The 27,300-nt window shown below is 37.9% G+C and overlaps 1 protein-coding gene across 6 annotated transcripts; it reads right to left on the bottom strand.

The window, feature by feature from the left end:
- Window positions 1-217: 217 nt before the first annotated feature.
- Window positions 218-26,862, bottom strand: TNFAIP2 (TNF alpha induced protein 2). Of its 6 annotated transcripts, XM_081315295.1 has the most exons (14): window positions 26,612-26,646; window positions 26,210-26,291; window positions 20,710-21,076; window positions 17,773-18,385; window positions 15,919-16,033; window positions 14,447-14,569; window positions 12,348-12,448; window positions 12,148-12,246; window positions 10,141-10,267; window positions 9,317-9,439; window positions 7,186-7,341; window positions 5,224-5,345; window positions 4,267-4,396; window positions 218-3,265 (listed from the first exon to the last, which is right to left on the bottom strand). In XM_081315295.1, exons 3-14 carry the CDS (start codon window positions 21,056-21,058, stop codon window positions 3,233-3,235), a joined length of 2,091 nt encoding a protein of 696 aa, XP_081171421.1. In that variant the 5' UTR covers window positions 21,059-21,076; window positions 26,210-26,291; window positions 26,612-26,646; the 3' UTR covers window positions 218-3,232. The 6 variants fall into 6 exon arrangements, with proteins under 6 accessions (XP_081171421.1, XP_081171420.1, XP_081171423.1 ...); XM_081315294.1 differs by lacking the exon at window positions 26,210-26,291 and having other exon boundaries at window positions 26,612-26,862; XM_081315297.1 differs by lacking the exon at window positions 26,210-26,291 and having other exon boundaries at window positions 4,220-4,396; window positions 26,612-26,862.
- Between the last annotated feature and the right edge of the window lie 438 nt (window positions 26,863-27,300).

Below are 27,300 nucleotides of genomic sequence, written 5' to 3' on the forward strand. Positions count from 1 at the left end.
GGCTTTGCGGGCCACATGAAACCACTTCGTGGGCCGGATCTGGCCCCCGGGCCTTGTGTTTGACATGTCTGGCCTAAGGCATTTCAGATTCAAAAACAGAGCCAAAGAACTCTTCTTTGAAGCAAGTTGCTTCAACCTGGCCCAACATAGAGCTGGCTCTACATCTTCTATTACTTTCACCCCTTTTTTTCTATGGTTTTCTGTACTCTGGGTTATTTTAAACTATAGCAATGCATTTACAAAAGCGTTTTAAAGAAAATGTTAATTTCTATGCTATTTAAAAATGTAAAAGGTGGAAATATTTGGCAAAACTAACTTCTGTATCCAAACTCCATTTTATATCTTGACCTGGTTCAGCCGCTAAGCACGTTTTGAGCCTAGGAGCTCACAATTTCTGAACCATTTAGTTAAAAATCTTATGAAATTGCAATGAGAGAGAGCTCTAATCGAGTTTCACCAATTTGGTGCTGTCCTAACATGCTGGGATTATAACTGATATTATCCATGGACTACTATGTGCTGTCCCAACATGTTCATAAATGCTAGGTTGGGGAAGGGTAGAGTAATTCTGGGGAAATTATTAGTTTCTACAGTGAATATATGTGTTATTAGAATCCATCAAGCAATGAACCTGAATCAAGTCATTAACTATGAAGGTATTTTTTATTAATAAGGATGACCACCTAGAATTTTGAGATTATACATCAAACATGGTTCAGTACAATTCTTTTTTCCCTTAATCATTGCATCTAACCTGCCTCGATATTCATCCTTTTTCAACAGTCCAACAAGCAAATACAAAATTGCACATGAATTATAAACATACTGTATTCACACACTAATTTTATTTTTGTCTTATGTTTGGAGAAGAGTTTTATGATAATTCATAGTATTGCTCTTTGATGGGCAAAATTAAGTCAACTGAGGTCAATAGAGCATGCAAACACCTGTGTGGATTGTAATAAAAAACCCATAAGGAGACCTTAATTTGGGACAAGGTTTTGAGAAAAATACCGGCTTAAAATTTTTAATTGTTTGTGATGGTAAGCAGAGGAACATGTTTTACTTGGCAAAAGGGAAAGCACAAATGCTCCAAACATGTGGTCTGTAATCTGCTATGTCCTTGGAAAGAACATAGTCTACTGTCTATCTCCTATAGTACAAAAATATAAATATAAAAATTGTTTGGGAAATCCAAGTCCTGTTCTTTTTGTGAGCCCATACTTCTATTCTCACTCAATAAGTTTCAGGTTTTTTCTCTTACCATCCCAATTCCAATATATGAAGTATCCATGCGACCACTGATAGAATAGCTACATGGATGTTCTTTCTTGTGGACCACCAATATCTGTCCCCTTGCTTTTAAACATGCTCTTTGGACTACAGTTGTATGTGTCTATGTCCTGGAGATGGGACAAACATGAGCTATCTGATAATAATTACATTTTAATGCATATTTGAAAAAAATACTTTCATAGAAATGTTATCTTAATTAGAAAAACAATGTCACAGTTAAAAGAATAAAGCACACTATACACAGCAACATGCTTGTATTTACTATTGTGTACAGATATATTATTAACAGGTATATATAGATCATCCTTGACTTACAACAGTTCGCTTAGTAATCGTCTGAAGTTATAACGGCACTGAAAAAAGTGAGTTATGACCATTTTTCACACTTATGGCTGTTGCAGCATCCACATGGTCACGTGTTTTACATTCAGATGCTTGACAACTGACTCACATCTATGACGGCTGCAGTGACCCAGGGGTCATGTGATCCCCTTACCTTCTGACAAGCAAAGTCAATGAGGCAAACCAGATTCGCCTAATAACCGTGTTACTAATTTAACAATTGCTGCAATTCACTTAACAACTGTGGCAAGAAGAGTCGTAAAATGGGACAAAACTGACTTTTAACAAATTTCTCAATTAGCAACATAAATTTTGGGCTCACTTGTGGTTATAAGTTGAGGACTATCTGTACTATCTTTCTGCCGTTCAAGGCAGTGTTCATTTATTTATTTCATCACAACAACCTTGTAAACTAAGTGAAGTAAGAAGAGAGTGAATGGCCCCAAATCACCCACGGTGCTTCATACAGCCAAGTAAGAATCTGAATGCAGCCTCTAGTCAGTTCTGTGATGCTGCCCCACACCAGCTCTTATCTCAGGAGCTGTAAACAAAATGCTGAGTTAAAACTGACTTTTGATAAAGACGGGCAAATAGGCAAAGGCCGATTTGCATTTGATTTTCATATGGTCTTTTGTTTAGCATGACAGCTTTAGCTGGATTTTGTTTCTTAACTAAGGCTATGTCTAAAAGTGCTTTTCTCATTCTGCATCCTCTGTAATTTCACAAAGGTCTTTGTTTTCTTAACTCCATCTGTCCCAGAAAAACCACACGGAACACCTGAAGTTCTTCCAGCCAAATGCTTTAACAAATAGCAGAAAAATGAAACCACCTCTGAACATCCTATCTGTGCCACCTGTATGAGGTAGCTTGGAGGAGAATTAGCCCCCAGTTTTTAAAAGGGGAAATGAGGAAGCAAGAAAATACTGGATACTTTCTGCAAGATGGTTTATATACAGGTACTTCTCAACTTACAACCAGTCATTTAGTGACTGTTCAAACCTACAATGGCACTGAAAAAAGTGACTTGCGACTGGTCCTCACGCTTACCACTGTCACTGCATCCCCATGGTCACATGATCAAAATTCAGGCACTTGGAACCTGGCATATATTTATGATGGTTGCAGCATCCCATAGTCACATGATCGTCATTTTCAACTTTTCCAGACAACTTCCCACAAGCGAAGTCAATAGAGGAAGCCAAATCTGCTTATTACACTCATGTGATTCACTTAACAATTGCAGTAATTCACTTAATAACCGTGGCAAAAAGCCATAAACTCAGATGAGACTCACTTTACAACTGCCTTGCTTAGCAACAGAAATTCTGGTCCCAACTGTCATAAAAAAATGAGGACTACCTGTATTGGGGGTTACGTTCCATCTAGACTTCACTGTTTTTTTTCCAGGGTTGAGTACTGAGTTACAGAATTATGCCAGCAGTAATACAACTTTTTCCATAAATGAAAACTGCCCCAGTTATCTAAAGGTACCCTGATGCCTGAAAACAGTGATGATTATGATTATGGCAGTATGGCATCTCCATGAATCTTTAGCACACTCATAATGTTTTTAAACTCGGCACTGGATAAGGGCTTAATGTTCAAGATGGCACAAAGATGTTTCTTTCTGTATCGGAAAGAGAAAAAAAAAACAAAGCATGAGAAATGACAGAGTTAGAGTAGCGAGAAAAATGGTGAGATGAGATGAGAAACAGAAATTTTAGCTTTGCATGCAGTTATAAGAAGCCAGACTGGTGTAGCGGTTAAGGCATCAGATTAGAAACCGGGAGAGTGAGTTCTAGTCCCAACATAGGCACAAAGCTATCTAGGTGACCTTGGCTCAGTCTTTTTCTGCCAGCTGTAGCAAGAAGGCAATGCAAACTACTTCTGAAAAGCCGGTCATAAGTTGAGGACTCCCTGTATACCATCCAACTGCAGCAAATTTTGATATATATTGCTTAGGATGGTTCAAGAAGACTCCACCTTCACTTTCTTAGGGTCTTGCGGAAGAACAGGGTAGAACAACAGCTAATGACCCTCTTTTACCGGTCTACTATAGAGAGCGTCCTCTCGTATGGTATTGTGGTTTGGTATGCTGGTTTGACAGCCGCGGACAGGAAAGTATTACAGAGGGTAGTGAGCACAGCACAAGACATTGTGGGCTGTTCCCTGACACCACTGGATGACATCGCCAGGGCTCGTTGCCTTGGAAGAGTGAGGAAGATTCTCAGGGATGACTCACACCCTGGACGGTATGTCTTTACTCTCCTACCATCCGGTAGGAGATATAGGAATATAGCCAGCAGTACCAACAGACTGAAAAATAGCTTTTATCCGTGGGCTGTTAGGCTTTTAAATGGGACATAATCTCTATGAACTTATGCAGAATTGACTTGTGAGGCCGGTGTTGGTGTAGTTGGTTCACATGGTGTGGTAGGATGGAGGGTTTGTTGTCACTGTGTGTTCGGGGGAGAGAGCACGGGGGGAGGCTCAGCTAATCTCAATGTACACATGTTGTACTCTGACAATAAAGGTTTATTATTATATTATTATTTCTGCTTCTGTCCTGCCTTGGACTTACAAAAGATACAGTATGTGTGGCTCAAATCAGTGCAGTGGAAATGGTACCCTGATGCCTGAAAACAGGGATGATGATGGCAGCGTAGCATCTCCATGAATCTTTAGCACACTCATAATACTTTTAAACTCGGTACTGAGTAAGGACTTAATGTTCAAAATAGCACAGAGATGTCTCCATCTGTTTCAAAAGAGAAAAAACAAAGCATGAGAAATGAGAGAGCAATGTAGTGAGAAAAATGGTGAGATGAGATGAGAAGCAATAATTTCAGCTTCGGATACAGTTATAAGGAGCCAAACTGGTGTAGTGGTTAAGGCAACAGGTAAGAAACCAGGAGACTGTGAGTTCTAGTCCCACCTTAGGCACAAAGCTATTTAGGTGAACCCGAGTCAGTCTTTTTCTGTCAGCTGTAGGAAGGAGGCAATGGCCAACTACTTTAGAAAAACCCTGCCAAGAAAACTCTGAGAATTGGATATGACTGAATGGAAGAAAAAAAAACCCCATTTGTAAAAGACAACAACAGATATTCAAAGCAAATGGAAACACGCTTCATTGTGCCCCTTTCAGCCACAAAAGTAGCACAGGAAAGAAGCATGAATGAAAAAGAAAGAAGCTCAGCAAAAAGTATTTCCCATGGAGAACTTGTTTTTGCTTGTTTTTTCAGGATAGAAGCTGCATTTCTCATTCTATTATTATTTGTTATACATGGGGACTAATAGAAATTAGCAAAAGGTTTTCAAAATAACAACAACAGAAACCAAGAAAGTCCAGTTGACTTTTGAAAAAAAGCACCCTTGGGACAACCATGACCTGGGTGATTTGAGAACCTCCATAGACAACTTTGAGGGATGCAAAAATGGGATTCTGCTGTTTCAAAATGGGATGGTGGGAAATGCATGCATTTTCCATTCTAGTGTAGCAGGTGTTGTTAGTGGCACAAAATCAGAGGGATCCACTGTTATTGGGTTAGTCCTTAAAAGTAAATTCATATGACTTTCCCCCCTTACTTGATATCAGGATATCTCCTGGCAAGTGTGCTGACTTCAATCTTAATAGCATCTGGATCTTGAAGTCTGATGATTTCAGCCAAGCTTGGGAGAGCAGACTCCAGCCATGTGGCTTTGGACCCCTACCCAAAGAAAATACTATGTTTAAATATTTCACTCTGCAAATTCCTACCAATTATAAATTCTCTCACCCATATACTTCAAAACGCTCAAAATAAGAGATGGGCAAACCAAAGCCCAACTTTTTTTTTTGCAACCTCCAAAAACCACCTTTTCCCTCCTCTTAGCAGCCTGATTTAAAAATAAAGTAACACTTTTATACAGGAAGAGATAATTTTGTAATCATGCTTTTATTTTCTTTATCTTTTCTTTTTGCACCATTGTCTTTTTTTCTTGTCTGTTTTTTTTAATTCTGTATTAGTTTGTTAATTGTTATGTTCTATTTAAAACTTTCAATAAAATTTATATTAAAAAAATAGGAGTACACTTTTTCTTGTAGTAGTACAGGTAGTCCTCGACTTACGACCACAATAGAGTCCCAAAATTCCATTGCTAAGCAAGACAGTTGTTAAATGAGTTACATCCAATTTTATGACTTTTTGCCATGGTTATTAAGTAAATCACTGTAGTTGTTATAAGGGAATCTACTTGCCCCATTGTCTTTGTTTGTCAGAAGCCAGCTGGGAAGGTTACAAATGGTGGTCACATGACCCCGGGACACTGCATCTGTCATAAATAAATGCCAGTTGCCTAGTGCCCAAATATTGATCATGTGACCATTGGAATGCTACAATGGTCATAAGGGTGAAAATCAGTCACTTTTTTCAGTGCTGCTGTTGCTTAAAAAAATCATTAAATGAATGGTGGTAAGTCAAGGATTATCTGTAAAAGTAAGAACATCAAATAGGTGAAGCACATATGTTTTGCTTAAATAAAACACTCAAATTCCTGAAATTGGAATAGGTGGTACTTAAAATTTCAGCACCACCTTCTCCAATGATGTAACCCAGACATGTCAAACGTGCGACGTAACACGATGTTGTGCAACGGAGTGGGACAGTTTTGCCATTCCTGGCAATGGGGTGAGCACGGCTCCCACATGACGCGTCCGGCCCATGGGCCGGCAGTTTGACACCCCTGATGTAACCTATGATAATGCCCCAAAGCAGAGAATGTTTGCATGCAAAGCATGTAGTCTGAACTGAACTGGTGTACAGTTCTTAGGAACTTTTCCAAAGGTCAAGTGATTTAAGGTGCTGGTGATGACCTATAAAGCCCTAAATGGCATGGGTCCGGATTATCTCAGGGAGCACCTGCTGCCAGCATCAGCCTCCCAGCGTCCTGTGCGCTCCCACAGGGAGGGCCTCCTTAGGGTTCCGCCGGTTAGGGAATGCCGACGAATGGTTCCAAGGGGGAGGGCATTCTCTGTGGGGGCGCCTGCCCTATAGAATGAACTGCCGGTAGAACTTCGGACTGCCCCAGACCTTCGCTCGTTTCGCCGGGACCTTAAAACTTGGTTGTTTGATCTTGCTGGCCTGGACTGAGGGGGTTTTAATTTAATTTTAATTTGTTTAATTGTGGGCTAGTCTTAATTTAATTCTATTTTAAAGTGTACTTATTTGTATTGTTTTAACTCTCCCTGTAAACCGCCCTGAGTCCTTCGGGAATAGGGCGGTATATAAAATCATTAAAATAAAATAAAATAAAATAAATAAATAAATTTAAGTTGGAAAGAGAAGAGAATAAGCTTACTGAAGACTCAAGTCTGCCTATCCATCTTTACTGCCAAAATATGACTTCACAGTGTAGGTACCAGTTGGCTACCTGAGTTTAAACCTGTTTCTCCAAATCATCTATTTGTTAAACCACCAAGCCTTTTCACTCTGAAGTGAACATTACTGGATGCCCCAAGGTCAACAAGGCCTCCAGACTGGTATTACAGCACTGGAGATGCAGACTTACATTCTCTGTGCAAAATGTGTACAAAATAGAAGCATGACTTTGAATAAGTTCAGACAACTGATTTTGCTTCTCAAGAGATTTGAGCGTGGTGTTCTTCCACATAAGCCTTTGAATGTATTTTTGGACTAGGTAGAGGTGAATTCTTTCCATGATAACCTATGACAGAAGAAGCAGAGGTTAATTTTCTGAGATCAGTTAAAGGAGAAGAAAACAAAATTCTACTGCTGGAATTATAAAAATGCCATCAAAGGCTTTCCTGATGTACATAATTGGTTTTTCTTAAGACCAAAGTACAGTAGTTTCTATGGCCTGGGGAGAGGTGCTCTACACTAATGCTAGGAAACCATTTTTAATGTATTTCCTTAAAAAAATATCTCTTGGGGCTACATATTATAGGAAGTCTTCAACTTACAACCATTCATTTAGTGACCGTTCAAAGTTACAATGGCATTGAAAAAAAATGACTTACAACTGATCCTTGCACAATATGACTGTTGCAGGATCTCCAGCTATTTTCCCAGGGCTTTTTTTCTCATAGAATGCTCAGAACGGAGTTCCAGCACCTTTTTTGGATGGAACCTTGTAGGGTAGGCAAGGTGGGTTGTATGACATGTGTGAGTTCCGGCACCTTTTTCTTTTACAAAAAAAGCACTGGATTTTCCAATAAACAATTTCCAGAAACTCCATCCAGAGAGACTAATAGTGAGTGTTCCTAGGAGTCACAGTTGTAGTATCTGGAAGGTTCTATATGGCTCAATTTTAATCTACACTACCTAGCAAGAACTATACAGTTTCAGATGGTTTTCCAGCACTACTTGGAAATGGTGAGGACTAGAAACTTTGAAATGCATAATATGAAATCTGTTACCAAGTTACAATCATTGTAGATTATTAATAATTGTACAAAGTTTCAAATCTCCTGTTTGTGGTTTCTTACTCAGTATATAAACAGCAGTTATCTCATTTTATAATGAAAATCTCATGTAATGGATTTAAGTCTATTATTCTTTGGTCATTTTTTTGAAAGTATTGGGATGATTATGATTGTGAATGATGAGAAATAAACAATAAAACTGCTTATGCTGCTCATCAACCAGTTCAAAATCCCATTAACCATCAATTTGATGAGCTAGTAAAAGAAAGGGGTGTCTATTAAATCTGATTGGGATCTAATCATGTATTTTGTATGTAATTTACGCATGGCAATTTTACATATTTTATGCATGCATAAAATAGAAATGTAATTTTATACAGGATGTGTACTTTCCACATGCATAAAACTATAGATAGGATTTATGTATGCACATATTCTGACCTGTGCAGAACAAAATTCTCTATACTGCGGATTTACTGTCTAGAAGTAGGAGGTGAAACAAATAGGTCTTTGCTTAGGAATGTGTGTTGGATTTTGGAAACAAACTGTAGAAGCTAAATCTTCTCATCATTCACTGCCTCATCAGGAGCCTTTCAAGGCCATAAATTCTTGAGGTACTTAAACCTCAAGCATAGATTCTATATAGAGGCCTTAACTGCTGTGCATTGAAGCAGTAACTTTTTTTTAGTACATGGCATTATTTTCACTGCAATGAAGACACAAACCTTGTCATGTCCATGAGCCTTCTGCTGAGTAAATCAATTCATGAATGAGGGATTAATTGAATGGAATGACAAAATTTAGAATTGAGCATGGTGTGAATCCTGACAAAAACAAGCCAAAGTCTTCTAGAAGTCGGAAAAAGAGGCTGCTATGTTGGATTTATAGAATGGGACTCCAAGTGACATCAGCAGCCTTGATGTCAGCTCCAGGACAGCTTGACCTGGGAAATCTGGAATGCTGTCATGTACTTTTAAAAAAATAGAGGGAATAAGATTTTTTTAAAAGGGAAAACAATAATTCTCCTGCCATTTTGTAATATTCCAAAATCACGTCAAACGTGTTTAACAAGGAGGACAGGTGATAATGGAAAGACATGCGCGTGCCATGAAAAGTGAAGTTTTTTTTAAAACCACATTGAACTCTTATCTGTCCATCTCAAGGTTTAGGTTGCAAGAATTGGCTCACTTCATTCTTAGTACTAAATTTTGAAAAGCATAAAAATGTTTGCACTTGCAGTTCCTTGTATCAGCTCACCTGGCGATGAGACTTTTCCATCTTCTTGAACAGACAGATATGGGGCTCCATGACTGAAATGATTTCATCCATAATGCCACTGCACGAGGCCCATTTCTTTTCATTAAACTTTTTAAAAAGAGGCTAAGGAACAAATTTTAAAAGTTGTTCAGGGTTTTTTTTTTGGAAAAAAGATATTCCCATAAATCTCCTTTCTTTCTCTGAGGAAAAAATTTATTAGATATTTTTAAGCACCATCTATTTCTGCCAGTTTATACATGACTGGTGAAAAAGTGCAAGCTGAGACACTTTTACCTTGTCCTGTCTTCTTCATAGCTCAAGCTATCACAGAGCGAGGAAAAGGTTCCATTGCTCCCTTAATGCACATTATAATTTATTTATTATAAGTATTTTCATCCAACTTTTCCCACACAGTCTTAAGATGGTTATAGACTTCTTTAATTACCTTTGTTCCCTTTCTAAAAATGTTTTCCTGGGAGACAATATTTTTCCACTGAAGATTAAACAGCAAGGGTAACTATTCCATGAGGGAATGAGTAGTTTTCTGGGAGGCTGACAGACCCGCGGCTATTCTTCTTAATCTACCTCCATCTCCCCACCTCTTCTGTTGCCTTCCATTGGAAGAGAAAACTATCAAAAAACGTTGATTTTTTTGAAGTATAGTTGGATGAAGGTGTTTTTCCATCCTTAGAACTCCAGAGAAAGTCATCCATTCACCTTCGCTGAATGGAGAAGGCAAGTTTCATCTTATGTTTTGCCTCAGGCAGTAAAGGATCTTGAATGAGCTCTGTAAGTAGCTTTATAGTAAATATCTGTAAGAATACCTGTAACTCTTGAAACAAGGGTTGAAGGAGCACATTAAACCCAGTGTTCTGAAGGTCATCAAGTAGGGAAAAGATTTTTGTTTTAACATCACTGTCAGCTGAACCTGTGCTTTCCTTCATATGGGTCCTGAAAATCCAATTAAAAACGAATTGAAGGTATTGTTCTTCAGCTATTTTAAAACATCAGCTCTTTTTGCTTACAGCAGCTTACAAAATCCAGTGAATGTAATGCTATGCAATTCTTAACCAAAAAAATATGCATGATAAATGAGAATAATAACAGCAACAATAATCATAATGGTTGCTAATAATAATGTAATCTATTCAATTTAGATGCCGCCGAACTCCAGGCAACTCTGGATAAAGATCTGCATAAATTGCACATGTGTAGCATGTCTCAAAAGAAAGCAACACCTAGCTAATGTCTGTGCTTGGGAGCTAAGCAGAACTGAGTCTAGTTAGCACTTTGAGAGTAAACCTCCAGGGAATCTCAGGGCTGTAAGACAAGCTGACTGGCTGCCAATCTGTTTGTGGATATAATTCAAGATGATGGTTATTATTTTTAAAGTCCTTTATGGCATGGGCCCAGGATATCTGCAGAACTGTCTATACCCAATGGGATTGGCTCACCCCACTTGGGCTGGCAGAAGGGGCCCAATATGGATCCCATAAGCCAAGGAACTTTGGCTGGTGGGATCCAGGAGAGCCTTTTTTGCCAATGTTCTTGCCCTTTAGTACATCATACTGAGAAGGTAAAATCTGCCCCCTCAGGAAAAGCCTTCAAATCTGGCTATGCTGACTGGTATGAGGTCCTGAAGGAGAAGATGCTGACTGGAGGTAGTTGATACTAACAGAGAAGGCACCACACTCTTCAAACTCTTGTTTTTTTAGCTCATTCTGTAATTTTAATCCATTCTTATTTATAATCATTGAATGTTTGTTTTAATCTTGATGTAAGCTGCTCAGAGTCGCCTGGACTTAGAGATGGACAACAAATAAATCTGATAAATAAAAATTATTATAAAGGGCTATAATATCAGAAAGCATTACATATATTAATTTAGGTTATTATGAGTATGTATAAGAGTAAATATATCTGTTGGTGACAGTTTCATGTTACTCTTCACTGAATGGGCCGTGGAAGAATGAAACATTGTGCAACCATTTGTACAGATGTGATCAATGAGGAAATAATTATTCTGATGGACAATAAGAATGCATGGTGGAAAACAAGTGAGAGCATTTAGAAAAAACATTTGGGTTTTTGGAGACACAAAAATTAATGAGAATAGTATATGCTTAGAAGCATATATTTTTGTTCTGAATAAATGTTTTAGGTATATTAATATCTACACTTGGGAAAAATGAATCATAAATCCTGATTGATTTGTTTATGATGAATGACTAAAAGAATTAGTAAAGGATACATGGATGAGACCAGACTGTTTCATGGATAATTTTCTGATATCAAGATGTTTTGGGGAAACATGGACATGGAAGAAAAGGGGGGGAAATGAAAGGAACGAGAGCAGAGGTGTCAAACTAGTAGCCCTCGTGCCAGATGTATCACGTGCAGGCCACACCCACTCCGCTCTGCAAAGGCCAAAAATGTTGCTATATGTCACGATACGTCACGTGACACGATCAAGTTTGATACCAGTGAACTAGAGGGAAAGTAGAACGATTGTTAAATAGTGTTTGGAAAAAGTATAAGATGAGTCTCTTAAGAAAATCGATGGAAAATGGATGTAAGAAAAGGGTGGGGATGGGGAATTTATTTGGAAGGCAACAAAAGAATTACATTATGAACTGCTATGGAAATGTGTAGTTATATGCTAATGAGAAATATGAAGAAGAATGCTTGGGGTAATGATGCAGTAAAAGAGATTATGGATAAGAAAAAAAAATGAGAAGGTTCAAAATGAAACATTTTGCACAGTCCTACTATGTTTCTTCGTATTCTAATACATATGTAAGAAATTTGTAGTATTATCATTCTGTTCTTACCGGAAATTCTTGAAATTGTTAATGTTTGCAATGATTATCGCTTCAAAATATTGATTGTGTTTATTTTCTTTAATGAATATCTCCAGTTTTTTCTTGTAGCTAGAGAGATCACAAAAATGAAAACAATCATTAGTAACTTTACACTGGTATCCAAGCGTGCCATGATATGAAATCAATTTCCCAACAATTTGCTATCTTACCTTTGCAGAAAAGTCAAGAGTTCTGTCAAAAGCAAGGCTGACATTTGGTGGCCCAACACTGGAGTGATGTCCTCAGCGTGCTTTTGTGCTCCATAGACAGCCTAAAACATCCATCCCCCACAAAACCAAAGAATTACTACTTCAACTTTTTGATACACAACTCTCCCATTCTACAAGCAAAATCATAAATGTAAACATTCCCTCCAACAGGAAACCAAAAAGATTAGTAAGCAAAATAGGATAATCTCAAAGAACAGAAAGAAATGCATACCATTTTAAAATTAAATAATAAAATATAATAATAATAATAATAATAATAATAATAATAATAATAATAATAATAATAATAATAATTTCAGAAACAAATAGACTAGGACTTCTGTTTTTGACCTTCAAATGTTATTTTTACCATGTTTTTCAACCTACTCTTCCATAGCCCATACCCATCTGATTAGTACTACAAGCTTCCTCTTCCAGGCTGACTGAAACCAGGAAATTCCTAACGACATTAAAGTGACAATGGATTTTTTGTGACAGTATCCACACTTCTATTCCAGAATAACAAGGTTTCCCAGTTCTGTAATTAAGTACTTCCTGCTTATGTTATAAGCTGAACTCTGTGACTCCACTCCAGTAGTCAAGAATGTTGTGGATGTGTTTCAGCACACTTTCAAATGAAAAACAGAATAACCTTAATATGGAAACCTTGTTAGGAAACTTTGAAACTAGAATTTTGGAATTTGCACTGGTTTGCTATGTTTTAATGCATACTGTTTAATACTTAAAGCAGATTTTGGAGCTGAAACTTTTGTTTCTTTAAACCTGCCAAGTTAAAAGTTGCGATAGGATGTGGTTTGTTCCTCTCTCAGCTAATGCAAAATGGTGAAATCCCAATTGGTTGAAGTTCTACAGAATCCGTAGATGGAAGTAAAGCAGGAAGCAGGTGGTGAAGATCACAGCTTAGGAGGAGGAAGCTTGCAGTGTTATTGGACCGTTTTTAGGAAGAAAAAAAGGCAAACAGCAGCCAAAGTAAAGTGTCAATCAAAAAGTCTAAATCAGAAAGGATGGGATTGGCAAGCTAGACATGAATGGGTAAAAAGAAGCGTATTATGGACAAGAATCCAGTTGGCATGTCATCACTGCAGGGCATTTGATGCATGTCATCACCTTCTGATTTCAGCCTGGCTTCTCTACCTTCTGTATCTGCATTTACAACTAATCTCATGGGCAGCCTAGTTAGGATTGGTCCCTTAACTGGAAATCTACATTTCAGTAATTTGCTTGAATGCATGTAAAAGAAAACTCTCTATATAAAAAATAATTATTTCTTGTCAGTAAAACTTCACTGTATCAGTGTAACTTCCTTGCTTTTCTCTAGTAAAACAGACCAAATCTATTTTCGTTTTTTATCTTTAATTTTCATTCTCACATAAAATGGGGAAAATTATGGATAGGGGACTTCCCAGTGTCTATAGGTCTATGTAGTGGGTTTTTGGGGGGGGGGAATTGTATGAGAATGTGAGAGTCAGAAGAACAGGGTTCAAATCATATAAAAAATGGATTTAAAATGGTCCTAATTAAACCCATGGATAAGAATATCTGGAATCTATTTGCACAATTCTCAATAATAAACCAACCTAAGAATTTATTAGGCAGTCCAAAGATCTGGAATGAAATGGTGGAATGAAGGAGTACTGTAAATGTACCAGCGACCTTAATAGTGATTAGAAAGTTCTACATCAAGCCATCCACCATTTTCAAAGTTTCATTGATTAGCTGTAGTCAGAGTAGAAACAAAAATAGTTTTGCTTCCCATTTTTTGTCCTGGCATATATTTTCCTTTTAATTCTCCCCACTGAGATTAGTTGAAAATTACTCTTGCAGACTCAATTATAATAGTGTGCCAGAACTGGGAATGGGCTGATGGGGGAAAAAAATCCAGTGAAACTAAGATTGCTCTGAATGTCCAGGAATGCCTTGAGACTCTTCCACTATCAGGGTAGATCTATAATTATAGATCTTTCCAAATGAATACTGAAACAAATTTTCAGGAGCTGATTGCACAATTCATAAATAAACATAAAGTACATGTTATTTACCTTTATAGCATCTATTGATAATTCACTATGAAAACAATCTCCCAATATGTGTGGTGCTGTCCCTTGCATCCATCTCTTGACTTCGATTTCCAAAGATCTGTCCAGCCAACATCTAACAGAATCCTTTGTAAGATAAGAAGACCAAATATACAATTAGCAGCTATCTCTCTAGAAATACACATATATTTAAATCTAATGTGCTCTTAAAATGACTGAATAGCAGCTCTGCTGCATGCTATGCTACAATTCTTCTGCTAAATCAAAAAGTATACATGAACAAGGATTTTGAATGCTGGGCTTCAGTTTAGTAGTCCTTTGCCTACCCAACTGAGCTACATAGGAGTTATGAAATGAAAGCTAATAAAGAGCCAAAATGGTCCATATGCAACAAAGTGTAGTTGGGGAAACTTGGGCTGGTTTACCATATCATCCTAAACTAAAGTTTGTTTTAACAATGGCTTATTAAATAACCCATAATAGTTGTAATGGAATGTGGGAATTAATCTGAAAGACGAGAAAGGGGAAGAGATGCTGCTTAGGGAACAATCAGATAAAAGGGGGAGTAGTCCACTAGGGACGCGGTGGCTCAGTGGGTTAAGACGCTGAGCTTGTCGATCAGAAGGTCGGCAGTTTGGCGGGTCGAATCCCGAGTGCCGCGTAACAGAGTGAGCGCCTGTTACTCGTCCCAGCTTCTGCCAACCTAGCAGTTCGAAAGCACGTAAAAATGCAAGTAGAAAAATAGGGACCACTCCGGTGGGAAGGTAACAGCGTTCCGTGCGCCTTTGGTGTCTAGTCATGCCGGCTACATGACCACGGAGACGTCCTCGGACAAGCGCTGGCTCTTCAGCTTTGAAACGGAGATGAGCACTGGCCCCTAGAGTCGGAAACGACTAGCACGCATGTGCGGGGGAACCTTTACCTTTAGTCCACAACTGAGCAATGGGCAGAGAAATAAACTTAGAAAGGATCTGCTCTAATTAATCAGTTGGTAAAAAGAGACAGCAGGAGATTTGTACTTTCAGACTTGCAAGATTCCTTTAATGTCTCCTTGTAATCAAGTAGGATTAGCTCACTGTGTTGCATTTTTTGTTTGGTCCATTTGGGAAGCTGACAGTAGCTTACAAGCAGCTTACAAGCCACAGTGGTTTTGTTCACATATCACATTAAATCAAAGCTAAAGAAACCAAACTATGGCTTCAGTACATGTGCATGGGGGGGGGGAATCCAAAAAGACAACGTGGTGGGTGTGAACACAGAATCCAAGCTTTGTTGGGGTTTGATCACAAGCTTGCACCTGCTATCTTGATTTTTTTGGGGACCCTCAGATGGGCAAGATGTGAGAACTCAACTACTTTGAAAAGTGACAAGTTGTATCTACAACTGAAGAACAAATGTGACACACTGCATAAATTTTTACATGAATATAAGAAAGTTGCAAAGCTATGGAGTAAAAAAATAACTAGAATTCTTACCGCTTCATGAATCAAATAAGTCTGTTCAAGCCGTTTAATCTGTTCCAACGGCAACAAGTTTCCAAGACTAGCTTCATCCAACTCATTAACTAAAACACTGTGGTTTTTAATGTCCCTGAAATAGCCAAAAAGTATCTCATCAGCTGGTAACATATTCTTTCCTCATTGTTTTATTCAATTTCCCCAAAATTCTCAATATAAAGCAGATGTGAAAGTAGGATATCTGCCACAGAATGCTTGGATTCAAATGTGAAAACCACCCATATTGTATGACCAACATTTCACATTTGACTTTTGAAGACTCCTCCTCTTCAAAAAAATAATCGATACTGGCAACCTTTATAGCGACAATCCAAGCTACTGAAACAGGTGGGAAATGCATTTAAAATAAACTTTTTAAAAGAAGCTAGATGAAACCACCTTGCAATAGGCAAGAAATATAAAAAGCACTGGAGTTGAATTAGTGGGGAGAACTGAGGACAATTGTTCAAAGTTCATTGAAAACAGATACTGCTTTTGAATATCCATATCCGGTCATTGTTCTATTTCCTCAAACAGTAATTGAAGGCAGCTTACATTTAGATATTTTCAAGACTGCCTTTTATGTTACAGCCAAAGGTCTTGATAATCCCCATTAGAATCTAAATAGACATAACAACGGTCTCCATTATTGAACAGATTCAACTATATAACAGGTAACAATGAAAGATGCATTCTTAATCCTATTCTGATCAACACAGGGCTGCTTTACACCAGCTTAAACTATTTGTTATCTACCTCAGCATTATTTTCTAGGGGTGTAAGATTTTATTGACTTCAACTCCAGTAATATTTGTGTTTTTTTCCCCAATCATAAGCCTATTATAATTTGTTTTTGTATGAGTTTGTACATTCCTTAAAAATCTGCATGAAAAATGGTATACATTTTCAGATGAATGCATTTTCAAATTTCCCTGCCAATGTGCATTTCAACAATTTCCTTAAAGGCCTATTTTTAACACATTCTGATGGAATTTTCTCTTAATGCTTCCATTTTTGTATGCATTTTTAATAGGAATCTCAAAATTGAGGGCCAATTACTTTCCAAATTAAGAGGTTACTGGATAGATTACTGGTATGTTTCTGGCATGATTCAAGACGTTGGTTATGACCTATGAAGTCCTACATGGTGTAGGGCCTGATTACTTGACTGACTGCTTATCTTCTGTGATATCATGCTAACTAGTTCAATCCAACAAGCTTTGGTGGACTCCAAGTCACTTCAGTTAAACAATGTGATCTAACAGGACCACAGAAATCTATCTCCTCTGGAGTGATGCCTGCATCTGGGATGAGATTCCCTATAATATTTATGCAGTCTCCATCCTGCTGCCTTTCTAGAAAGCCTTAATAACCTGTTATCCCAGGCTTTAGAGGTTAGCTAGCTGGGCCCCTGCTAAATTATATGCAATTATACTTAATCAGACCCACAATAAGCTTCTGTTTCCTCTTTTACTTTTTATAATTATATTCTATTTTTATGTTTTATTATTATATCTTTATTATTAAGAGCCGTGGTGTGCAGTGGTTAGAACACAGTATTGCAGGCTAATTCTGCTGAGTGCCAGCAGTTCGATTCTCAATGGCTCAAGGCCTTCCATCCTCCAGAGCTTGGTAAAATGAGGACCCTGATTGTTGGGGGCAATATCCTGACTCTGTAAACCACTTACAGAAGGCTATAAAGCACTGTGTAGCAGTATATAAGTCTAAGTACTATTGCTATTGCTAGTGAATGCCAGTTTTATTGTACCTTGCCTGGAATTGATTGGTGTCTAAATTAGTAAAACCCAGATAAAAATATAAATCATTACTTACTTTGGATATAAATTTTGCACCCAGCTGAGAAGAAGGTAAATGTCTTCTTTGCTCAATTCAAACTCAGCAAACATCTCCATCTGAGATGAAAAGTAATGGTGGTAGAACTTGGCATAAGTGTTGCACACCTGAAAATGCTCAGGGTAATGGTGTTTAATATGCTGGACCACTGTGATCATATCATCCTTCATAGTCTTACCCATATGCAAGAAATTGTTAGCCATGGTAGAGAGGTCCTTGTTATTAACCAAAGGAGGCGCTTTCATTCGTTCTTCTATGGATTTCTGAATAGTGTTCCTCCATTCCTCTTTCCATGTTCTGAGCCGCGAATGAATAGATCTCTCCTCCTCCTCCTCTATCCAGTTAATTATTGTTTTCACTGCATTATTCAGCAACTGTGGCTGTGTTGATGCTATGCTGATAGATGACTGTATGATGCTGAGGACCTCTTGATATAAAAGTTCTAATAAATCCTCAATTTCAGTCTGATCGCCTAGGGTTTCTTCATCATTTCTGTTGTCCAGATTGCTGTTGGATTGTTTTTGCATGACAATGAGATGTTGGCTGGCTTCATAAAAATGTTGGCTCTTAATCAGCTTTTTGATTTGGTCAACTGGCAAAACAAAGTAGAAACACTATGGTAATATCATGTGACTGATAGGTTACTAATTCATTCAAGTTATATTCCCCCAGTTTCAAGCTGAATGTACTCAGAGCAGTTCAGTCTAAAAGTGTTTTTTTCAAGGAGATAAATTTATATTGGTTTCTTAGCTACTGTACACTAAATTTGTTCTCCATTATTTCAAGTTTTCATCTTAAAAAGGAAGAAAAATACTTTCTGAGTATGCTGTGTTGGGATGAGTCTTATCCTTCACAGTGGAGTGGTTGAAGGATCACCCCCAACTTATACTACTTCAACCAAGGAAAACCATGTGAGAGCTCACCTTGATGGGATCTCAGCTAAGAAAAAGAAATCCCACAGGATTTCTTGACCTTAATAAGCTTTTAGTATCATTTTGGACTTATGCTCCTCAAAGATGCAAACTTTCTACCAGTAAAAAGTGAAATAAGCTAAGACAAAAGACTGGTCTAGGAGCCTTGTATCTTGCTATTTCTTTATTAAATGTTTCTATTACTTTATTTTGTTGAACTGATCAGTCCATTTTGAAAATAAATGTAATGCACCATTCAGGAAGTATCTGTTATTCTGAATGTCTACAATCCAAAATATTATAATCAATTAAGATCATTTGCAGAATTATATCAATATGTAATTTACGTGCATTTAATTGCTCTGTCTGGATACAAAGAATTTGCATTTCATGGATACAAAAGTATTTTCTGTTATTTGGGAGTGATACCTGGATCAACATTTTGACTACTGCGAAGTTGATTGCAGTGTACTTCTACTGAACTGTGGTTTCACTGTATCTTAGTCAGGTATAAAGTTGTGTTTCTGATACTCCAAAATCCATTTGAGTTTTTACAGAACTCCTTTATGATTAATAATAATCAAAACAAATCAGGAGCTCACTGGCAGAAGAATAATGTTCTTCTTTGAAGTGTTAATGGGTAGCAATTGCTCTGTGTCAATTCTCTGAACAATGATAAATGATGTGTACATTAGCACAATTTTATTGTAAATCTGTAATGCAGGACATGCAAAGACCTGAGAAGGCTGGAAGAAAAGAGAATACAAGGATAAGTAGTGGCATGAGTGCACTGTTGGAAGACTTGAAGAATCAGGTTAGAAAAAAATCTCTGCAGTCATAAGAGTTGACCCTTACTTGATGACACATAATCATCAAAAGATTGATAGTAATAATGTCAGGAAAATCTCTTTGGCAAGGAATTCCAAAAGTAAGTGTTATTGCAAGGACCCTCTAACTAGAAGCCACCTAGTAACTCTGTAGTTGGAGAATCATGGATGAATCTCTTTCTCTATTCAGAGTAGCCTTGAAAAATATCACAACTTCTCTTCTTTCTGTTCCCAACCCTATTATTTTTTAAAATATCAATGCTGTGAAGAATATATTTAATACATTTATATGGCTGCCTATATATATATATATATATATGGCTCTGGGAAGCTAACAATTAGTAATAAAATTTTTAAAAGCCAAAATTAAATAACAGCATCAACAGCATAAAAGAGCAAATGAAGACACTCAGAACATCTCACATTCCAATTAGCCATAAAGTGGGCTCACTCATATTATCAAGGCCTCAGGCCAGATGGTATAATCAGGTTTGAAATGCCTTGTGAAAGGGCGGTGGGTGGGTGAACAGGGGGTATTTAAAAGGGAATGATTTCAGGGTAGGAAGATAATCTAGAGAGCATAAGCCAATTTGAAATCTGTTTTTAATTGATTCCAGTGGAAGAATTGTGGTAGATATTAAAAACATATTTCTGAAAGTTAATAAGTTTGACATAGGGATACTTAATTAAAATAAAATGTCTTCTCTTTTGTGTCATTCCTTAGGGATGAAAAGTGTTCATATATCATGCATTAAGTATCAATTGGACCTGGCAGTCTACATTACCCTCTTACTCTATCAAAACCCCACTAACTATTTCAGATGTCATTTCCTTGCATGACATAATTTTTTAAAACAAGAATGAATTTTTCAAGATGTCTAATTCTAGTGAAATTTCAGCCAATTCACTCTTGAAATTTTGTATTTCAAAATTAAAAACATTTTCATTTTTGAGATTCTGTGGATACTTTTGAGTGCTTGATGCCTACCTTGCCAACTCTTCTTATAAATTTACAACCTGGACAATAATATAATAGCAGGGGCTTCCAAACCTGGCTGGCTGAGGAATTCTGGGGGTTGAAGTCCACAAGTCTTAAAGGTACCAAGTTTGGAGACCCCTGAGATACAGCAATATGTGTCAATATATACAGGCTGTCCTTCCATGTGGTCATTCTGTACCTGTAACTGGTTGACAGTTTTCCTCCTGAGGTTTCTTTACTTTTCTTTTCCCACCTTTGTCAAATAAATGAACAATTTTTTTTCTTAGTCCTTTTTTATGCTTATCTTTAACATGTTCTGTTTCAGTGACTTCCAAAGGTGATTGGGAAAAATGTTCAAGGGGAGGAGTCTGCTTGTGGTTTTCAGTTCTCATGTGGTTTTTTGGATGGGCTTCTTCAGAGGATGATTCAATTGACAATGAATCGGATTCTGATTCCGAAGATGTTGAAGGTTTGGGTGTCTTCTTGTTTTCAGTCTGTTTAGCAGGTTTTGGAGGACTGCTATAGAATAAAGGCATTGATTTTAGCATCTTCTTCTAGAGAAGACCCTGCAAATTATATAAAGAAATTATCAGATCCATAATTCTCATTCAGTAAGTAAAAAGACAAGTAATACTGTAGGAAAAATAGAGATAAAATATTCCCAATATACTATGTCAAATTATCACCATTAGTTGAAAGCAAAAATATTCTGAGATGCAAATAATAATGTTTAACATTATGTTACAATATTTGGATTATATGGTATTCTACGATATAAGTGATAAAAATAGTTAAAATATTGTAGGTTTATAAAATATCTTCTAGTTATTGTGAGTTTCAATATTGTGCAGACAGTCCTCGGGTTACAACAGGAGCTAGGGCTGGAATTATCATCACTAAGCAACTCATGTCACACAACCATGTTGCTTAGGTACAGCCGTTTCAGCAACCCCAGTTGTGGTGGTTTAAACAAAGACCATTTAAACATGGGTCATTAAATGAGGACCTCAAGTGACGGTGACTTTTGGAAGTCAGCAAGGAGTATCTGCAACCACAATGACTTGTACATGGCTCACAGTGACATCATAATTACGAACCAGGAGTCAAACATCCAGATTGCAATCATTGGGACCCTGGGATACTGCAACAGCCAGAACTCCATTGATTGGTTTTAAGTCCCCCCTCATTCATCAACATCACAAGTTTGAACAGTAATAGAAAAAATGGTTGTAACCTGAGAACCACCTGTATATGAACATTCTTAATATGCAATAGGAAGCAAAAGTTATATTTATTGTAGACCCTGAAATCATATTTGTGGGAAGGAAGAATTAAAACACACAATTCATTAATCAGCATTGATCAGTGGTGTACTTATAAGCATACCCAAGGACTTTGGGGCTCTAGTGCAAGTAAGCCTTCCTTCTTGTTACTGGGATAGTTAGTCTGCAGTTTGTAATCTTTGCAATAATTGTTTGTGCATTATACTCTGGAATTCTGGGAGTTGAAGTTAACACAAGCTAAAGTTGTCAAGGTTGAGAAACATTGCTCTGTCCTAAACTGATACAGCATGGCTTGCTGGAGAATTCTGGAAATTGAAGTTCACAAGTGTTAAAAGTTGCCTAGGTTGGGCACCTTGCTATACATATACTTCTTTAACTAAATGATTAAAGCAAGCATTTGCATTCTTCCATGGTAGCTCAAAGGTTACAGAAAAATGTATTAACTAAATCATATTAAGCAATTTTAGAAAAAGCTCCCTAACCTGAAGAATATTTCAACAATTACTCAGAAATGGTGGTGGGCTCCCATTCAAAAGATGTGTTCAATATCCATCAAGCTCAATATTCATCTTTTTGCTGGATTTCTGCACTGAACATGAGGCTGGATTTAATAGTGTTTAAGTACACTTTTCCAAATGCAGGATAGTAAATTGAAATATTAAATACAGAGCATGGAGCAACTGAGAATCTATGTGGAAGAGGCCTGCCATCTTTCTCTGCCAGCTTCTTTCTTCTTCAATTCTACCAATTATCAATTTTTCCCAATCTTATGTTCCTCTAGATACACTGGATTGCACATGTCCTCCAGTTCAAAACATCTAGAGCAAGGGTCTCCAAACTATGGTCCATGGCCCGGTACTGTCAGAATAGCTGGCAACCCCCCCACTCACATTAGCACCGCATGGATGCGCTAGTACTGCCACCAGCATCACATGGACATTAGTGGTGCATTTGCACATGTGTGCAGCTCCAACGCCCCACCGCAGGCGTGTGTTGCCCATTTGTGCATGTGTGCACACTAGTGGTACCACCATGTGCGTGCCCATTTGTGTGTGTGCACATGCTAGTGGTGCCACCATGTGTGCGCATACATGGGCCGCAGACCCGCACATTTCCCTAATCTTCTCTTTCCTTCGGGCCACCAAGCTGTAAACGTTGGGGAGCTCTGATCTAGAAAATACTAGGTTGGAGATGGCTGTATCATTTATTTCTTCATTAATCTTTTTTTAAACTTTTTGCTGTATTTACTTTCTGTAGTTGAAATTTGGATTTTAAGTACCTATAAGGCTGAAACTATGTTACTCTTTATGGGGAAACCATTGGTACCTCATAAATCGTAGTACTGAAAATAACTAAGATATCATGAAAAAGGGCATTTGCTTCTGGCAGTAGCATTTTTAAAGGACAGCAAACATTTTGCTACTTCATTTGCTTTCTGCGTATTTTTATCACTTTCTTATCTCCTGTGCCAAAGCAATGTGCCAGTTCGGGATACACTGCAATGTTTGCTCCATCTCAGCCATGTATCTTGGATTAACCCTAAATATATGCAATGAAAGCAGATTATCATATCAAGAATATGTTCTGCTGGTTAAAGATTTTGCAGGTGACTATAGGTAATTCTGGTAAATACTGCTGATTTTGGCCCACCGCCACTGCAGACAAGTAGAATGTCTGTATATTTTCAATTATTTATGCAAAAGATTTTTGTTTTCCCTTGCTAAATCCATGCACAACTGACAAGACTACAGATTTTTTCAAGGCAAAATTTCTCCATAAAGCAGAGAAAATGTATAGCGACCTAAAGCAAAATGACTGGCAAATACATGAGCAGTAATCACTTAGAATAATACTTTTTATTTTTAATCTATTGTTTATTTTTCTTGCGATAGAAAAAAGGGAGATATTGACAGCAAGGGAGGAATACAACCATAATCTAGCTGTAATTGCATCTCAGAAACAATGGCTCTATAATTTTCCAAGATTAAAATGATACCTAAGAATTATGGGGAAAGCACACACAATGTGAAATGCTTCCTTTCCCAAAATACACTCCAGAATATCTATAAATGCAGATTTTTTTTAAAGTAACATGACATTTACTGTACTGTACTTTGATACTCACAAAGAATTGTGCATTAGTCCTTAAGAGCAAAGTGCCTAAACAATGATGCTTTCTTTGGACTATAGTGTGAACTATTCCTTGCCACTAATTGAAACTGAAGTCTAAAACATCTGGGTAACTTTATGATTTATATTCAAAACCATTATGATTAAACACTGGATTGTCAATCTATCCTAATGCATTTTTCCCCACATCACACCTATACATTCTAAGAGAGTATATATTTTCAAAAGTCGCTCAACTTAATTAGTTTGAAAAGACTATAAATTTATTTTTCATCCTATTTTTCATTTTTTTTATAAATAACTCAAAGTTGTGAACATAGCCAATATTCCTTCGTCCCCCTCAATAGCTACCTGAGGTGGGTTGAATTGAGAAAGAGCGACAGACCCAAAGTCGCTCAGCTGGCTTTCACGCCCAAAGTGGGACTAAATTCAGTGTCTCAGTTCCTAGCCTGGTGCTTTAACAACTAGATGAAGCTGATTCTCTGCTGAAGGATTTAAGCTCTGTGCAAGCAGGGACAGAGTTGAAATCCTTCAGCAGCAAGTTCAATCAGCCAGTCCCAGCCAGCAGCAGCTTTTCCACTGACTTTCTAAGGAAAGGGTGCAAATGACAATGACATGTTTGTGGGGAACTTGGCAGTCAGTCATAAGTGTGAACAGGTTGACTAGCGCCTGATCATGTGACTGTGGGGTGTGTGTTAGTGCAATGTTTTATGACAGGTTGTAAATCACCCCTAAGACCATTGTTGATATGTACTGTCATTAAGCAAACGGTCATAAGTGAAGGACTATCTGTATAAAGATTAGGATTAAATAAAAAACAGTTCAAAATTTAAGCATCAGAAGCGCATCAAATCAGTTTCATTAATCCCATTTTAAAATGTTACAACAGAAATTTGGTTTTGAATCTTGCAAAAAGAAAGGAGGGAGGGGTATTCAAGAAAATTAAAAAAAACATTTGACACTAGAACAAAGTGAAGACATTCCAATCCAATACTTTCATAAATTTCACTAATTTCAATTAAACTGGAGTATTGTTCTGTAGTTTGAATATTTTTGATCTAACAATATAAATGGAATTGCTTGAAACATCACCAGTTAAGGAAATTTGCATGCTGATTCTCTGCACTTATGAATATAATTCTAGACACAAATGAAAGTTTATATATTTCACCCTACTTCAGAAGAAGTTTTACACTTTTAAAATGAAAAGAAATAAACCTGGCATTTCAAGACTCCTGAAAGAATCTAAAAAACCTCCAGTCCTAAAGATGACCTTTTAGCTTCCTTCCCATCTGTATTCTATGGCTTGGCTCACTTGCTTGATTGGATCATTGCCCATGGAAGTTGGAATTCTGTGGTTTCTTTGGGCTGCTGATGTGAGAGGATATTTGGAGACAGATGGAATTCTATGATAAGCAGATTTCTTTCTACACCCTACAGCTGCCCCATCCTTCCTTAAGAAGAAAAATTGCTTCCCTGTAGGGTTTGTTCAAACCACTATCTCTGAGAGGTTATTCTCCTTACAAACCAAATCTGGTTTTCAGATCCTGGTTTATTATGAGACAATTCAGCTAGCCAACCTGGTTTGGATAAAGTCCTAAACACAACCCAAATTTAGGTTTTCTTGTCATGTATAAATAAAATATACAAGATCTGAATCCACTGTGTACCTCTGATTTAGAATATTGTATACCTACATGTTGGTTGAGTCAAATATTTAAAAACCACTAATACTGACTTGGCTGACCTTAATGAACTCACTTTTTAATCCTCATTGAAATACTGCAATTTTGTTCAAAAGTTTTAAACCATGGTTTGTTAATCTGTTAGATTGAATAAACCATATATGACAATTCATATTCAACATAAGCAAGTCTTTCCACTGAACGTGTGGGATATTAATAATAAAATTATAACATTGGAAATTGCCATTGTAACACATTTGGAAGGCATCAGATGGGAAACGGCGACCACAAGCCATAGTTTACAAGCCATCAATAGCTGGATTGGCACAAAAGCTTAAGTCTTATATTTTTTTCTTAGCATGTGGTTTCCAATTCTGTAAATTCCCGGTCATGGTTGCTATAATACACTTAACAGATTACCAGGAGCTCCCCTAAACCTGGGAGGTGTTAATTGAGACTACCCTGAAAATCAATTCCCAGGTTCCCGAAGAGAACCGGGACCCAGCCAAAAGACAGGGACAAGGCTAGGCGACTCTTCCAGGAAAGTCTATTATTGCATTTGAAGAATTTGCCGTTACACAAACACATGTACGACGTTTACTTTGCCTTCTCTTGAGCGTTTCCAGGAAAAGGAGAAGGGCAGCAGAATCCGAAAGGAAAAGGCGATGGCAAGCCGCACCAGGCTGGAGGGAGAGGGAGAAAAAAAACACAAAAAACCTTCGCGAGATCCGCCACTTCCATTGCGTTCATACATTACACTCAGCTTTCTGGACTTTCCCCTAAATCATAAACCAACCAACGGGCTGAAGTTGCACAAGATGCAAAAAAAAAAAACCCGGACCGAAGTCGCACAAGCTGCAAATAAATTAACCAAGATGTAAACTAATTAAGATTAAAATAGGTGGTGCAAAGAGAGCCCGAGCGCTAGATCTCTATGAGAATCGGGCAAGCGACCGCGACGGCTCAGACGGCGGAAAGAAGCGTGTAGTAGGAGGCGACTTACGGTGTCTGGTAGTCAGAGCTGGCAGGCGAACCGCCTTCCTCCACCCACGGGCTGATGCACGGGCTTTGCAATTTTGGTAGAAGTTGCGTGCAGGCCTATATAACAGGAAGGAGGCGAGGCCCACGCATCCCTGGGGGGTAAATGGCTGGAAACTCCGCCTTGCCTCAAATGAGCCAAGAGGCTCTGGGAAAATTTCCCGGAAAGCGGAATTTCCAACCATCCAACTCCCGGTCACTGGAGGGGAGATTACACCTCCGGGGAGGCTGGGGGAAAAAAATTAGTATCTTCGCAAAGAAAAAAAAACCCCTTTCCCCTTCCGCACGTTTTTGAGGGCCGGCAGAAGAGGGTGAGGGTGAGGAGGCAGAAGCTGCTAACTCCAGGCGGTCGCCTTTCGCTCCTCCGTTCCGACGGTTCAACAGTAAGGCTTGGACACACATACACACACACACACACCAAAAACGGAGAGGGCAGGCAAGCGCTGGAAAGCACCGCTGCCGGGCCGTTTGTCCGCCCTTCTCTGAAGAAGGAAAAGCCGAGCGCTGAAGCCTGCAACTACAGGAATAGCAAGATAGTCACGCTTGCTTATTCACCTCTCCTAGAGCAGGAATAAACAGGCTTCTACCTCCAAATGATTTGGAGGCAGTGTTTTTTTTTTGTAAAAGAAAAAGGTGCCGGAACTCACACATGTC

The sequence above is a fragment of the Vipera berus genome (genome assembly GCF_964194415.1).
Source record: "Vipera berus genome assembly, chromosome: 1".
Lineage (NCBI taxonomy): Eukaryota > Metazoa > Chordata > Lepidosauria > Squamata > Viperidae > Vipera > Vipera berus.